Source organism: Thamnophis elegans, unplaced genomic scaffold, assembly GCF_009769535.1.
Source record: "Thamnophis elegans isolate rThaEle1 unplaced genomic scaffold, rThaEle1.pri scaffold_130_arrow_ctg1, whole genome shotgun sequence".
Classification (NCBI taxonomy): domain Eukaryota; kingdom Metazoa; phylum Chordata; class Lepidosauria; order Squamata; family Colubridae; genus Thamnophis; species Thamnophis elegans.
The window spans coordinates 1-16336 of NW_022473600.1; the positions used below are offsets into that span (position 1 = coordinate 1).

The 16336-nt window shown below is 43.5% G+C and overlaps 1 protein-coding gene across 1 annotated transcript; it reads left to right on the forward strand.

Moving 5' to 3' along the window:
* Window positions 1-1595: 1595 nt before the first annotated feature.
* On the forward strand, window positions 1596-16051 carry LOC116523261 (immunoglobulin superfamily DCC subclass member 3-like; the record flags this gene model as incomplete). Its single annotated transcript, XM_032238357.1, is given in 7 exon segments — window positions 1596-1760; window positions 6181-6369; window positions 7420-7524; window positions 9390-9528; window positions 12022-12226; window positions 15870-15993; window positions 15996-16051. Coding segments are annotated over 7 exon segments (983 nt in total), but the record flags the coding sequence as incomplete, so codon positions are not given.
* Window positions 16052-16336: the final 285 nt, after the last annotated feature.

Consider the following 16336-nt stretch of genomic DNA (forward strand, 5'->3'; position numbering starts at 1 on the left):
GGTCCTTTGCCTTTCATGCCAGTTCTTTCCTCCAGGTGAAACATAATTAGCTGACTGGCTGCAGCATTAGTTTTGTCCTCGACTTACAACCCCATTTGAGCCCAACCCCTCGGTTGCCGAGCAAAACAGTTGGGATGGGCCATTTTTTTGCTCCAATTTCTTGCCACCCGTTGGTAACTGAATCGCTGCAGTTGTTAAAGTTAGCAACACGGTCATTAAGTGAATCTGGCTTCCCCATTGACTTTTGCTTGTCGGAAGATTGCAAAAGAGGATCACATGACCCTGGGACGCTGTGACCGTCGTAAATGTGGGTCAGTTGCCAAGCACCTGAATTTTGATCACATGACCATGGGGATGCTGCAACCGTCGCTAAATGTGAAAAACAGCCCTAAGTCACTTTTTCCAATGCCATTGTAACTTTGAATGGTCACTGAGTGAGCTGTTGTAAGTCGAGGACTTCCTGTATAATTACAGATTGGTGGGGAGAAACCCTTTGGTAAACTGCATAGATTAATGTACAGGCTTTGGAAAAAGTAGCTAGAGAACTAATGGGTTTCTATGCTGCGTTTCCTTCTATTTTTTTTCCTTAAGGACATGCTTTCTCCCCGATTTTATCCTTCCTTAGGGAGGATAATGAGGGCAAATAGTCTCAAAGGCATCCCATTTTGCTTAGGAATAGGATTAGGAATTTGAACTCTCTTTCCCCCGTCTTAAATTTAGCACTCTCGGCCATGTAAGCTGCTTTGAGAATCTAAATGAATTAGGGCTGTGTGTGTAAGAGACAGGGGGTGGGGGAGAGGGAGGGAGGGAAATATATACTGGCATGCCTGACATCTAGTGGCAAAATACAACATGCCATGGTTTTTTTTGTTTTTGTTGTTTTGACACCGAGCCTCTTAAGAAGGAAGCTGGCAGGCAGGCTGGCGATCAAATGGGAGAGATTCCATCTCCAATATATAGAAATCAATTCATCACTTGATTCCAAGCAATTCTGTGGCCTGAATTCTCAAAATGAGTTTCCAGGTGGCAGAGGATGTAAGGCATTGGAGGCAGATCTATAGGGCTCCTTGGTGCAAACTGAGGATTGGCAGCACATTTCTTCCAATTGGTGGGTCCCTGGACCCCTTCCTTCCTTCCTTCCTTCCTTCCTTCCTCCCTCCCTCCCTCCCTCCCTCCCTCCCTCCCTCCAGCCCACCCTCCCTTCCCTTCAACTCTTTTCCTTCCTTCCTCCCTCCCTCCCTTCCTCTTCATTCCTCCCTCCCTCCCTCCCTTCGGCCTTCCCACTCTTTTCCTTCCTTCCTTCCTTCCTCTTTCTCTCCCTCCGTCCCTTCCACTCTTTTCCTTCCTTCCTCTCTCCCTCCCTTCCTCTTCATTCCTCCCTCCCTTCCTCCCTCCCTCCCTTCGGCCCTCCCACTCTTTTCCTTCCTTCCTTCCTTCCTTCCTTCCTTCCTTCCTTCCTTCCTTCCTTCCTCCCTCTTTCTCTCCCTCCCTCCCTTCCCTTCCACTCTTTTCCTTCCTCCCTTCCTCTTTCCCTCCCTCCCTCCCTTCCTCTCTCTCTCCCCCTTCCTTCCTGATTCCTTCCTCTTGTATTTCAGACCCAGTGGAGATGGAATATCAGGAGGCCGTCAGTAAAAGCACCTTCCAGCAGCTGGTGACAGAGCTGGAGCCTTCCACCAGCTACAGTTTCTACATCAAAGCCTACACTTCCCGTGGGGCCAGCAAGGCCTCTGACATTGTGGTGGTGAGCACCTTGGGAGAAGGTAAGAAGGCTCCGCTTCAGCTTCAGACGTTCTGCAGAGGGACGAGTATTGCACAGTGCTGGAGAGCAAATCACCTGGGCTTTGGGAATGTCCCAATTTCAGTCCTAGATGGGTGGAGGGACAGTTAGATCAAAGTCTTCAAGTCATGTTAATAAACATCTAAACATCTAAACATCCTTGACTTACGACTGCAGTTGAACCCATGACTTCCATTGTTAAGTGAGTTTAGTCCCATTTACGACCTCCCTTGCCTGAGGGGTTAACTGAATGATTGCGGTTGTTGAGAGGGCAACATGGTTGTTAAGTCAAGCTGGCTTTGCCTGGGCTCGTTGCAACAAGGATCCCATGACCCGGTTGCATACTGCAACCGTCATTCACATAAGTGTAAAAAATGGTCATCGGTCATTGTTTTCAGGACCGTTGTGATGTTGAACGGTCACTAAGCAAATTGTTGTAAATCAAGGACCACCTGTATTTTGAGATGACCCATCTGTCCTTCTGCCAAAGTTTCTGGCTCCTCAGAGAGAACACAGCAGGATTGGACAAGGAGTTCAGGACATTACCATGTTTTCCCGAAAACAAGACAGGGTCTTATTTTCTTTCGACCTCCCCGAAATAAGCACTTGGCCTTATTTTTTGGAGGGTGGGGGTGTCTTATTATTTATTTATTTATTTATTTACATTTTTTGGGACAAACAAAGACAAACGAAACATGAAACATGAAACCATCATTGATTACATATACATATAGCATGTCATTTGGTTACAAACATTTGTGCATCATCACTTTCAAATATACATATACATATACATATACATATACATATACATATACATACATACATACATACATACATACATACATACATATATATATATATATATATATATATATATATATATTTAGTGTCACAACCCCTGGTAAGCCCCAATTATGGGAGGAAGCTAACAGCTTCCATTATCTGTCAATCGGCTCGTCACAAGAGTCCATCACGACAGAAACCCAATATTTTTACTGTTGCCTTTGTTACACATTTTGTGTTATATTTGTGCTGATAAATAAATAAAGGGAGGCTAGTATAGATCTATTTCAAGCTATTTAGCTCTCATCAGCTAGCCATACCCCGACTGGGATTCGAACCTGTGCTATATTACATCTTAGGCAAACGTCTTAGCCATTAAGTCACAAGTTCTCCTCCTTATCAGCTGAAGCCAGGGAAGAAGGTATATATTTAGTGTCACAACCCCTGGTAAGCCCCAATTATGGGAGGAAGCTAACAGCTTCCATTATCTGTCAATCGGCTCGTCACAAGAGTCCATCACGACAGAAACCCAATATTTTTACTGTTGCCTTATATTGGGTTTCTTTCCCCATAATATATATATATATATATATATATATATATATATATATATATATATATATATATATATATATATATATCATCTATCTCGTTCTATTGTTCTTACAATATGAAAAAAAAATTATCCAACATTTTATACTTGTGCATCACCACTGTTAAGTAAGCTCCCCGTTGGGAGAGCGAGTGCGTTCAGAGAAGCGTTCTGAGAGTTGTGTTGGAGAACACACAAACCAGCATACAGAGATACTACCGTTTAAACAAACTTTTACTTTCGTGGAAATAGAGGTATCAGAGTCTATCAAACAGTCCAAGTCATACACGGATAAGACAGTCAGTCATCAATGTCTTTCAGTTAAGGGATAATCCAAATAACATAGTCCAGTATCATATAATCAGTTCAGAACTCAAAGTTTGCTAGCAGTTGCAAAACTTACAATAGCTCATGGCACTCAGATCAGATCAGCCCAGCATCTAACGAACAGAGAGCTAACAGTCATTCTGGCTCCCTCTTATGGCCGATTGAGGAAAACAGCAACCAATCACATTTTACAGTATGATTTAAAGAAACAGGTACAAACATTGTTACATGATTTATATATTGCCAACTCAACCATTAGAATTATATTCCTAACAACCACTTTCAATTGCATATAAAATCACAGATTGTCCATCAAATATACATAGATACATTGTTATCATTGTACATCATATTCAATCTTATTATTTTTGAGGTGCAGGAGGCGGCAAGTATGGTCACCTCATGGCTGCTGCCGTGTTACAATATTTTCAGGGAGGTTTTATTTTCGGGGAAACAGGGTAGCTTGCAGCCTCATAAAGTCTGGAGTTTCTCCATTTGTCATTGTTTTGTTTTTTTTAAACACACATTTTTTTCAACTCCTTCAATAGCAATAGCAATAGCAGTTAGACTTATATACCGCTTCATAGGGCTTTCAGCCCTCTCTAAGCAGTTTACAGAGTCAGCATATTGCCCCCAACAACAATCTGGGTCCTCATTTTACGCATCTCGGAAGGATGGAAGGCTGAGTCAACCCTGAGCCGGTGAGATTTGAACAGCCGAACTGCAGAACTGCAGTCAGCTGAAGTAGCCTGCAGTGCTGCATTTAACCACTGCGCCACCTCGGCTCTTCAATGTTACTGTTATGGCTCTGGTAACAGTGTCAGAAATTACAGAGGCCTCCCGATGCTCCAAGCCAACCCTTTATCTCCTCCCTGCCCCAAGCCCTGGCCTTTTTAAAAAAAACAAAAATCAGAGGCATTAGTTTCTGTAATGGATGAGCAAACACAGTTAATCATTAACTCAGCACCCACCCACTCCATCCTAGCTTGCTTTATGATTTGTGGTTCCATCAAGAGTGTATCCAAAGTAGCATCTTGATGTTTGAGGTGTCAAGTTTCCAAGTAATAATCCCATAGCAAGCAAAACTTCGAGGCAGGTGAACTCCTCAAAGAATAACTTTATTGGAAATATCATATTGGCACCAATCTGGTGGAAAACTGACTCTCAAGACTCCTGCCGGTTTTCACCTAATTAAAAGTAAAAAAAAAATTTCTTAAAACCATCAATCATGTGGTCCAATCACGGAGCAGTCTGAAAACTGGGTAGCATCTCTCCACCTTCCTCCAACCAGGTGTGAGAATGTCCTTGGTTCCCAAGAGAAAGTATTTTGTTTTGGCTACATAATCCCCTCTATCTCAACCCCCCCCCTTCCCTAGCGTGGCAACACTGAGGCGGTAAAAATGGCTTCAGTCAGGTCAGCTTCAGGGTTGACAAGGGTGTTGACAGTTCCACATAAGCAATCACTGGCTTAAGGGGAGGGCTCACGGTGAAATAAATTTGATAAAATCTGAGGGACCGTCTCTTCTTGGTCACATCTACTCGATCCACTAGAGCGGGGAGGCATGTTGCAGATCCTGTCCCCTAAGGAGGTACATCTGGAGCAGGGGTGGGTCACTGCCAGCATTCCTGCTGACTTGCAACATGTGCGCTAGACACGTTCGTTGCGCGGCTGCACAGTTCAATGTAAATTGTTTTGCACACATGCTCAGAACAATTTACAGTGAACTGCGCATGCGCAGTCACTAAAATCCAAAATGGTGGCAGCAAGGGAACCGGTTCAGGGGCGTGGCAAGCTTGGGTCTCTGCCAGTTCTGCGACCCAGGCCTGAATTCCACTACCACTTCGGCCGAACTGGTAGCAACCCACCTCTGATCTGGAGGGACGCAGAAGAAGAGCCTTCTCCGTGGTGGCTCCCTCCCTTTGGAACATCATCATTCTTGCAGAAATTAGACTGGCCCTCCATTTGGACAAACTTTCGGAAGGCCCCAAAGATGTGGTTTTACCAGCAGGCCTGGGGAACCCAGAGCAGGATGGAGCCCATGAAATGGCTTTTTTAACCGTGTGCTGTCTCCAGGATGGGTGGATGGGAGGCTTACTGTTTTCTATCTTTTTAATTTGTATTTATTTATTTTCCTATTTTGTGTTTTTACTCTTTGTAAGTCGCCTAAGAGTTGCTGCAAACGAGTAGGTGGCTATATAAATAGCACTCGCACCAGTGGTGAGATTCAGCTGGCTCGCACCACTTTGGGAGAACCGGTTGTTGGAAGAAATCATTAGGGCAGAGAACCGGTTGTTAAATTATTTTAATCCCACACTTTAGACCCATATGCCACTTCACGGTGCTTTACAGCCCTCTTTAAGCAGTTTATAGAGTCAGGCTCTTGCCCCCAACAATCTGGGCCCTCATTTTACCGACCTCGGAAGTAGGGAAGGCTGCATCAACCTTGAGTTTGGTGAGATTTGAACTGCCAAATTGCAGATAGTAGTAGTAGCCTCCATCACTGGATTCTAACCACTGTGCCATAACGGCTCTTGTCTAAATATACCTTTGTATAAATGTTCTAAAATAAATAAATACGTTTATGATTTCATGGTTTTTTGGTGCAAAGTACCTTTGAGGTGCACTGACATGGACTTTAAGCTTGGAAGGAGAAAGAAGGCCTCTCCCAACCCTTCTCTGCTTTCTTCTTCCTTTCAGTACCGGCAGTGCCCTCCCTCTTCATTAAAGTCCTCAACAGCACTGCCGTTCAAGCCACGTGGGAACCTTCCATCAAACTGGGCCAACATGAAGGGTTCAAACTCTTCTACCGCAAAGTCCATCTTCCTCACTTCACGGGACCCATACTTCTGCCCAGCAACATCACCTCGTGCAACCTCACACATCTTGGTGAGTAGAGAAGAGGAATGTGGTAGAGAAAGAGGGAGGACTAGGGGCTACCACCCACCCACCCCCAACATCATGCTCTTGGGTAGATTGATTGATGATTGATTATGTACCATCAGGCATTGTCATCTCTCAAGGAGCTCGCAGATACATTTTCTCCATGATGATGGGTCTCCAAGCTGATGGTCTATGGAGATTCTGAGTCATTCAGGTCATGTTTGTCCCAAAGGAGTATTTTCAGGAAGCAACTGGAGTTTCTTAGTCCAGTTGCCTCCTTAAAAAACACCTTTGGGACTCTAAGCTGGTCTGTCTATCTTCCATTATTGCCTTCATTACATCTGTAAAGTAATCCATCAACCTTGTAGTTGGTTCTCCTCTTCTTTTCCCTTTCCCAGCATTACTGTTGTGCCCGCCAGTGGCCAGAGGATCTGGAAGCAGATTTGGACAGTGAGGAGGTTGGGGAGGAACATGGGCCAGTCCTGGAGTCTGGGGAAGACTCTGATGAGGGCTTTGTGTCGGAGGCAGAGAGGGGGCCAGCGTTGTCCAACAGTTATCAGCTGCCTTCAGAGCCAGACATCAGTGAGGCAGATGAAGAGCTGGAGCCTGTTCCCAGTGTGGGCATGTGCAGAGTTGCCAGATGAAGGGAAGAGCTAAAGAATAGGGGTCGACTTGGGAGTAAGGCCACAGGTGGACTATGAATGGCCCCTCCCAGAGGAAAAAAAGAGGAGCAAAAAGGGAGTGGAGTTTGCAGGAGACAATTAGTTCACTTCATTGGTTCATGACCCTCCGAGGCTCCTTGCCAAGTTCTGTAGGTATCGGCCTGGCAGCTCTCTAAGCCAGATAAGTTATGTGACTGTAAATCCTCCCTTGAAAGACATTGTAGGATGTGAACGAGCAGAATTCACAGTCAATTAATAAAAAAAGTTTGTTGTCGGGACAAGGAGTTTGCTTCGTGCTCATCCGAACCGATCCAAACTGGCTGAATCTCACCCCTGAACACATCCTTCTTGTTGATTGACCTAACGTATTTCCCCCATCTCCATGTTGTCTCAGATCCATCCGTTGTGTACGAAGTCAAACTGCTTGCTTACAACCAACATGGTGATGGGAACTCCACCGTCCGTTTCGTGTCCCTTCGAGAAACTGTTGAAAAAACAGGTGAGGAGCTCAACTCACCCTGAGGAGTCTTGAGCTGTTTGGGTTGATGAATGAAAGGTGGGAAGAGCTGGGTGAACAAGGGAGAAAGGATCCGAACACAACTGGGAAAATTATGTATCTCTATTCTTTTCTTTTTTAAAAAGTTTTTTTTATTTTATTTTTCATTTTCATAACATATAACCATGTTATAATGTGTTTCATAACATGTATACTATTACATAGACAACATCATATTGTATTATTAAATGTGTACATCAATTCATCTTACCATCAACTCTCAAAAACGATTATTGGCTCTTCTGCTCTCCATACACCATATTTGATCCTTATCCATCACTTTCTTCTCCCTCTCTCCTCCTCCTCCTCCCTACCTCCTTTCTTCACTCTGTCATCCTTCTCTTCTCCACTTCCCTTCCCTCACTCCTTCTCCTCTCTCCTCCTTCCACTCCTCCTTTCTCTTCTCTTTCCCCCGCCCTCTCTCCTATCCCTCTCTCCTTCCCTTACCTCTCTCCTCTGCTTCACACTCTCCATCTCATTTGCTTGGTGTATTTCAGCTTCTGAGCGAGCTGTATTTTATGTTGATGGCATTTATAATTCCTTTTCAATATACATATTTAATTTTAACATATATTTTCCTTCTTTTTTTAAGAAATAGAATGAAAAATTATACATATATAGTCATACAAAATTATGTATATCTTGTACGTATTTATTGAAAAAGAATTGACACAGAATTTTAAAAATTTACAGCAACTTAAAAGAAAAGTAGGGGGGAAATACTAATAGTTAAAAGAAAAGGAGGAAAAATGATGTTTAAACATGACTTATATTCTTCTTTGTAGCAGCTACAAGCATCCCTACCTCTCAAATGTCATATCTCGATTTCCAAGACTTTTTAATCAATAAATCCCAAGATCATTGATTCGTTCATATTTGTCTATTTTCAGCACACACACAAAAAGCATCCAGAAAATGTTTCCAGTCTTTTATAATGGTTGTTCCCATGTGTGTCTTTTATATTCAAGGTATCCAATAAAAGAGAAGGTCTGTAGCTCAGAGTTGAATTGTGGAGTGCTTGGTGCTGAGTTTGGTTGTTTGAAGATGTTCTATCACCCAAATAATGAAACCCAGCCATGTCCAGGGGACACCTGCCATACACTTAGATGTATGGCAGGTGTCCCCAACTCCTGGTCCATGGACCAGCTCTGGTCCACAACAGGCCAGAAATCAGGCCACACAAACAGGGGAAGCCCCATCTGTGGGATGCAGGCAACACATGAAACCACACCCCCTCTGGCCCATGGAAAAACTTCTCTCTACGGAACCAATCCCTGGTGCCCAAAAGGTTGGGGGCCACTGATTTAGGGGTTTATAAATAGGCAGCAAGCATCACACTTACTCACACTGATGACATTACCTAGTTGGGTAATTAAACATTTTTTGTTTTATATCACAAATTCCATTTATATATTGAATATTTATATTTAAATTCAACTATATATTGAGTGAGCTCCCGTTACTTGTCCCAACTTCTGCCAGGCTAGCAGTTCAAAAGCATTTAAAAATGCAAGTAGAAAAAACAGGGACCACCTTTGGTGGGAAGGTAACAGCATTCTGTGCGCCTTTGGCATTTAGTCATACCGGCCACATAACCATGGAGACATCTTCAGACAGCACTGGCTCTTCAGCTTTGAAACTTAAACTCCCTTTTTCAGTGCTATTGTAACCTTGAATGGTCACTACCTGTACTCCTCTTACCTATACGAGTGATGTGAGAAAGTGCTTGTTTTCCTGTCCCTACGATTCGTGTCACAGGTTCTCAGAAACGTAAAGGGTTTTCCCTTCGTCTTTCTCACCCACTTTAGACCTCAATCCACCCTGCAACTGCATGAAGGATGAGTCAGCCAACAAGACCTCAGCTACTGGGATCATCATTGGAATCCACATTGGGGTCACCTGTATCATCTTCTGTGTCCTTTTCCTCATGTTTGGCTACAGAGGACGGTAAGTTTCTCTTCCTGCCCAACATCTCTTCTCTAGCTACGTCACTGGGAAGTTTTAACAGACATGAGAATTCCGTCAACCATGTGTATGGAGCAGAGGCGGTATTCAGCAGGTTCTCACCAGTTCTGGAGAACCGGTAGCGGAAATTTTGAGTAGTTCAGAGAATCAGTAAATACCACCTCTGGCTGGCCCCGCCCCCATCTATTCTCTTCCTCCTGAGTCCCATTTGATCGGGAAGGAATGGGGATTTTGCAGTATCCTTCCCCTGCCACACCCACCAAGCCATGTCACACCCACCAAGCCACGCCCATAGAACCGGTAGTAAAGATTTTGGAATCCCATCACTGGTATGGAGCTCTTCTTAACTTCACGTTGTCTGCATTAGCCAGTAGCACTTCTGCAGAGCTTCCTTTTCAGCCTGGCCTTACAATCTCCAAGACTAGAATGGATAAAAAATATTTTAAAAAAAAAGATCAGATTTTTTTATTTAAATAGGATTTTTTTTTATTTTTATCAAATTTATTTGAATAAAATGCTTTTGGAGGAAAAAATCTATCTAAAGATAGTTTTCTATTTAAGATAATTTTTAGTTTATTCAGCATGAAATGGGGCTTAATTATGTAGTATGAGCGGTGGTGGCGTAGTTGTTAGAGTGCAGTACTACAGGCTGCTTCTGCTGCCTGCCAGCTACCTGCAAATTGGTACTTCAGATCTCACCAGGCTCAAGGTTGACTCAGGCTTCCATCTTTCCGGGGTGGGTAAAATGAGGACCCAAATTGTTGGGGGCAAGAGGCTGACTCTGTAAACCGCTTAGAGAGGGCTGTAAAAGCACTATGAAGTGGTATATAAATCTTAAGTGCTATTGCAATTGCAGATTAGCTCTGCCCACAGCCAGGAGTTTGATCCTGACTGGTTTAAGATTGACTCAGCCTTCTATCCTTTTGAGGTGGGTAAAATGAGGGTAAAATAAAAATCCGGATTGTTGGGGGCAATAGGCTGACTCTGTAAACCATTTAGAGAGGGCTGTAAAACGGTACGTAAGTCTAAAATGCTGTTGCTATATATTCTACAATATTGGGACTGCTGGTGAGTCAACAGCAGGTGAGAGGAAGAGGCGCTACGGGATGGAGATGACAGCCTTTTTACTAGTGGTTTAAATCATGATTTGATGCTCAACATAGTAATCTTTACAACACCCTGTGTTTGTGTGATGGAAGTTCTGGGAAACATGAGAAAAAGCCCATTTCCTCCAAAAATGTGAGGAAAAATAGTAAACCCCAACTTTGCTCATGAAAGTGCCTTCTGGCAGCTATTGGTCCTCTACCGAAAAGTAAAGAGCCCTGAAGAGATGATCCCTTCCCCTGGTTTGTACTGTCCAGTGATGGCTTCCCATGGTCTTAGATGAGTTTTCTATCTCAATGAACCCAGGACCCCTTGCAAGTAAAGCCTGCCTTGATCCCCTTCCCATAAACTTTCTGACAGTGGGGGTCTTCTTTCATGTTCGGGAAAGGGACCCACCCTGTTTGTCTCTATTGTATATGTGGTGACCTGCTGAATTTAAGCATATTAGTTAGTGGAGGGGGAAAAAACTACCAGGATTCTCTCAGTAACAATGAGGGAAGAGCCCAGCACTGAATCCCCATCCCGTGGTGGGGTGTGGGAAATGTGGCGCATGGAAGACGCACTCCCTGGCAGCGCTCCAGTGGGGGGCCCAAGTCCTTCTGATTGAGGCACAGCCAGTGGACGGTGTGAGGCTGGTGGCAGCCTCCAGTGCGCTGGGACCAGGTTTTTTCGGAGTCGGGTTGCTTGCAGCCCAAAGTGGGTGGTAAACTGCATCTAAACCAGTGGTTCTCAGTTCCACCACAAAACCGCGTTCGACTAAAGGGCGCTCGATGAAACCGCGTAGCTGACATCATCACAGCACGACAACAGCGCGGAGAAAAAAGCACACTGTAAACGCTAAACCTAAAATTAACCCCTAAACCTAAACCTAACCCCCCTAAACCTAACCCTAAACCTAACCCTTAACCTAATGCTAAACCTAATCCTAACCCTTTACCTAACCCTAAACCTAACCCTAACCCTTAACCTAACCCTAAACCTAACCCTTACCTTAACTTGAATCGGCTTGCTTTCAAAGCGCTATTTAAAGCGCCCTTCTTTCTCCGCGCTCGCTGTTGTCACCCTGTTGATGACGTCAGCGACGCGGTTTAATCGGGTGCGCTTTAGTCAAGCGCGGTTTTGTCGTGCCACGGTGGTTCTCGACCTGTGGGTCGGGACCCCTTTGGGGGTCGAACGACCCTTTCACAGGAGTCGCCTAAGACCATTGGAAAACACATATTTTTGAAAAAATACGGAAAACATAAAATTATTTTATGGTTGGGGGTCACCACAACATGAGGAACTGTATTAAAGGGTTGCGGCATTAGGAAGCTTGAGACCCACTGATCTAAACCTTAATACGCCACATTCTGTCTCTCTCATTTTTAGCAGACTGCTGATGTGTAAAAACGTGCAAGAGCAGCTGTCAACCCCGCAGATCTCGAGAGGACCGAGAAACACCTCTGGCCCAGCTCTAAACGGGTCTACTAAAAGGGAAGACCCGGACGTCAATGGGAAACCACTGGATGTGAATGAACTGGAGAGGTTGTTCCCAGCTTTGCCTTCCCAACCCAGTCCCCAGACAAAGGGAATCACAGTAAGGAAAAGCAATGTGGAACTGGAATGGGGTTCAGCCTCCTTTTGTGGTACAGTTGTAAAATAGGGATGTCAAATTCTATTTCAATGAGGGCCACATCAGGGTTGTGTTTGACCTTGGGGGCTAGTTGGGCGTGGCGAGGGAGGGTGTGGCCAGCTTGATCTCACTTATGTTGGTGGCCCAAGTGCTCCGCCAGCAAAAATGGGCTCCCGAGCTCCGTTTTCAGCTGCAACAGCTTCCTGCAACCTCTGCCAGTGAAAACAGAACTCAGGATGGCCAGCCGCGACCCTCTCGAGCTCTGTTTTTGGCTGAAAGGTGAAGCCAGGTGAAGGATTTCCTGGCCAGAGCTGCCACCACCGGAGTTGGGACTGGGATTCAAGGTCACTTGCTTTAAGGATAGACAGCCTTTGATGTGATGAGATGGCAAAGGTGCCCACATAGATGGGGAGTAGCACCATGAGTGGTATGGTACAATCCATGGAAAATAACACCAGGATGCAATTTGTGTCATTTGAACGAATTCTTCATGTCCTACGATCCGATCTGGGTCCGTCACTGGGACCAGAGTTTTTGTCTTCTGAGCTTTCAGACTCATTCTGGAGTCCATCTTCAGGGAACTTCTTTCTAGCAGAATGTGTATTGTTCTGTGTGTGGTCTGTGTGGCCACGGGAATTTAATGACTCCAAACTGATGACATGTTTGATTCTGCCCTCGAGAACAATGAACCCATGGAACAAAAGTTGCCTTCAGAAGTTCTGAGAGCTTCATCACTGGAAACTTTCAAGAAGAAATTGGACTGCAATCTGGCAGAAATGGTGTAGGATTTCCTGCTTGGGTGGACGGCTGGACTAGATGACCTACAAAGTCCCTTCCAACTCTGTTAATCTATCTAGCGTTAACTTCATCATTTGTGAATTGCTATAACTTAATCTGACCCAAAGGTCATTGAATTAGCTTGAGCTTGTGGCAGTTGTGGGAGTTTCATCACTGGAAGCTTTCAAGAAGAGACTGGACTGCCATCTGTCAAAAATGGTGTAGGGTCTCCTTGGGCGGGGTTTGGGCTAGATGACCTACAAGGTCCCTTCCAACTCTGTTCTGGTACAAATCTTTTTTATTTCCATTTCATTCTATACAATCACATGTTTACTGTGGAACCGAGACATAACATTGAGTAATAAACACAGCCCTCACTTTTATAGAGAATGCCCCCTACAATACAAACCCAATATACCGCCTTAGCCCACCATACACCCTCTTTCATCCCCCTCCAACTTTCATTCTTCCTTCTCTCATACCCCTCTACACCTACTTCCCCTCCCCCTCTATCTAACCCTAACCCTATCACTCCCTCTCTTAATCCATTCCCTCCCTTCCTTCTCCTCCTCCTCTCTCTCACTCTCTCTGCTCTCCTTCTTCTTTCATTCAGCTCCTCCCTTCGGTATCTCTTACTTTCCGATATATTCAGTTTGTTCTGTTTTAACACTAACATTAATAAAAACCACAGTATACAAGTGCAATCATGCTTTAGAATTTAACACATATTATATTTCCCCCCTCCCCCCCTCCCCCTAGATCCCCGCCTCCCTTCCCTCCCCCCGACTTCCCAGAGCCCATACATGGTATAACTTTTTAACAATCACAGTCTAAAATATCTCTACATTGAACTCAGCTTCTTGCTGTTACCCAAATTTTTAACAATTTACGTTATTACTAATTTTAAGCATAAGCTATCTGGAATTTCCTAGTCCCATATTTGCTTTGTATATAATCAATCCATTTTTTCCAGTCTCGTTTATACTTCTCATTTGAATGTTCTTTAAGATATGCTGAAATTTTTGCCATTTCGGCTAAGTTTGTAACCTTTAAAGTCCATTCTTGAATTGTAGGCAGGTCTTTCTTCTTCCAGTATTGCGCCACCAAGAGTCTTGCTGCCGTTATTAAGTACAGAACCAAATTAATCTCTACTGCTACGAAATCAGTACATATACCTAGTAAAAACAGTTTGGGAGTGAATTTTATCCTTTTTTTGAAGATATTTTGCAGGATCCACCAAATTTTTATCCAAAATGCCTTAACATTACGACATGTCCACCATATATGAAAATATGTAGCATCGAAAGAACCACATCTCCAACATTTAGGCTGAACATTTGAATACATAGAAGCAAGCTTTTTGGGATCTAAGTGCCATCTATAAAACATCTTATAAAAATTTTCTCTCAAATTTTGTGCTTGTGTAAATTTTACATTTCTTACCCATATTTTTTCCCATGTGTCCAGCATTATAGGTTCTTCAATATTCTGAGCCCATTTTATCATACAATCTTTAACCATTTTGGTTTCTGAGTCCATCTGTACTAATACATTATATATCCTCTTTATGTGCATTAAACTTTGATCTCTTATTTGTTTAAACAAGTTATCCTCAGCTATTACAAAACCTATTTTTTGGTCTATTTTCCACCTGGCCTGTAATTGGCCATACTGAAACCACGTTTGAACTACCTTCTCTTTTTTAAGTACCTCTAAAGATTTTAATTGCAGCACCCCTCTTTCTGTATTAAGAAGTTGTCTATAAGTGGTTCTATCGTGTTTTTGTTCTATATTTATATTTTCAATTGCATGTCTAGGAATTGCCCACATGGGCAACTTGTCATTTAGTTTATGTTGATATTTTTTCCAAACCCGCAATAAGGCATTTCTTAAAATATGATTTTTGAAATTCTTATCCAGTTTTTTGTTGAATAACAAGTAAGCATGCCAACCATATACCAAATCATGTCCCTCAATATTCAGTATTCTGTCATTGGTTAAATGGATCCAATCACTAATTGCAGATAAAGCCACTGCATCATAATATAATTTTAAATTTGGTAATTTCAATCCTCCTCTTTCACGTACATCTTGCATTATTTTCATCTTAACCCTCGGCTTCTTTCCTGCCCATACAAATTTGTTGATACCCTTCTGCCATTCTAGAAGGTTCGCATCTCTTTTAAGTATTGGTAACATTTGAAACAAAAATAAAAATTTTGGTAAAATATTCATTTTCACTGCCGCTATCCTTCCCAACAAAGATAAATGGCAGAAATTGGACTGCAATCTGGCAGAAATGGTGTAGGATTTCCTGCTTGGGTGGACGGCTGGACTAGATGACCTACAAGGTCCCTTCCAACTCTGTTAATCTATCTAGCGTTAACTTCATCATTTGTGAATTGCTATAACTTAATCTGACCCAAAGGTCATTGAATTAGCTTGAGCTTGTGGCAGTTGTGGGAGTTTCATCACTGGAAGCTTTCAAGAAGAGACTGGACTGCCATCTGTCAAAAATGGTGTAGGGTCTCCTTGGGCGGGGTTTGGGCTAGATGACCTACAAGGTCCCTTCCAACTCTGTTAATCTGTATCTGCTCACAGACACTGCTAGACAGAAATTCCTTGAAGATGGGCTCCAGCACGAATCCGAAAGCTCAGAAGACAAAAACTCTGTTCCCAGTGACTGACCCAGATCGGAATCTAGAACTTTATCCTGGGACACGTAGATTTTGTCTTCATTCATCGTCATGTTCTTCTTGTATGTTGTATCAAATATCATTGAGCAGGCTTTGTGGTTTCCAATCGCAATTTTTTTCCCTTGCCTTCTCAGCTGGATCCCATTCCAAATACTTCACCTATTGAAATCCAGATGTCTACTCTTCCTCCGGAGGAGTTTAGCATCCTGGAGGAAGAGAACAACACCTTTCCAAATGTACCTTCTGGGCCCCGGGGCCAGCCTCTCCTCACCATCCGCCAAGAAGAACCAGCTTTGAAGCAAGCGCCGACCAATGAAGGATAAATTGCCAAGATAGGTCAGACTTCTTACGGGATATCCCAGCCGCTATCATGTCTTTTGTGCCTGGTTGATGTCTCTTTAAGATGACATGTAAATCTCAGGTTGATGTAAAAGTTCTGGTTTCTGCATAATCGTGTATGCAGCCTTTGTTGGAATCTGTTATGAAGTTGATCTTTCTGACCTGCCTCAGGCTTGTAGCCCATATCTACGCATTTGGATCTCCATCTTCATTCTACAGCTACCAAGCTAGTGACTTCTGTCAGGAGTAGCTCACACACCAC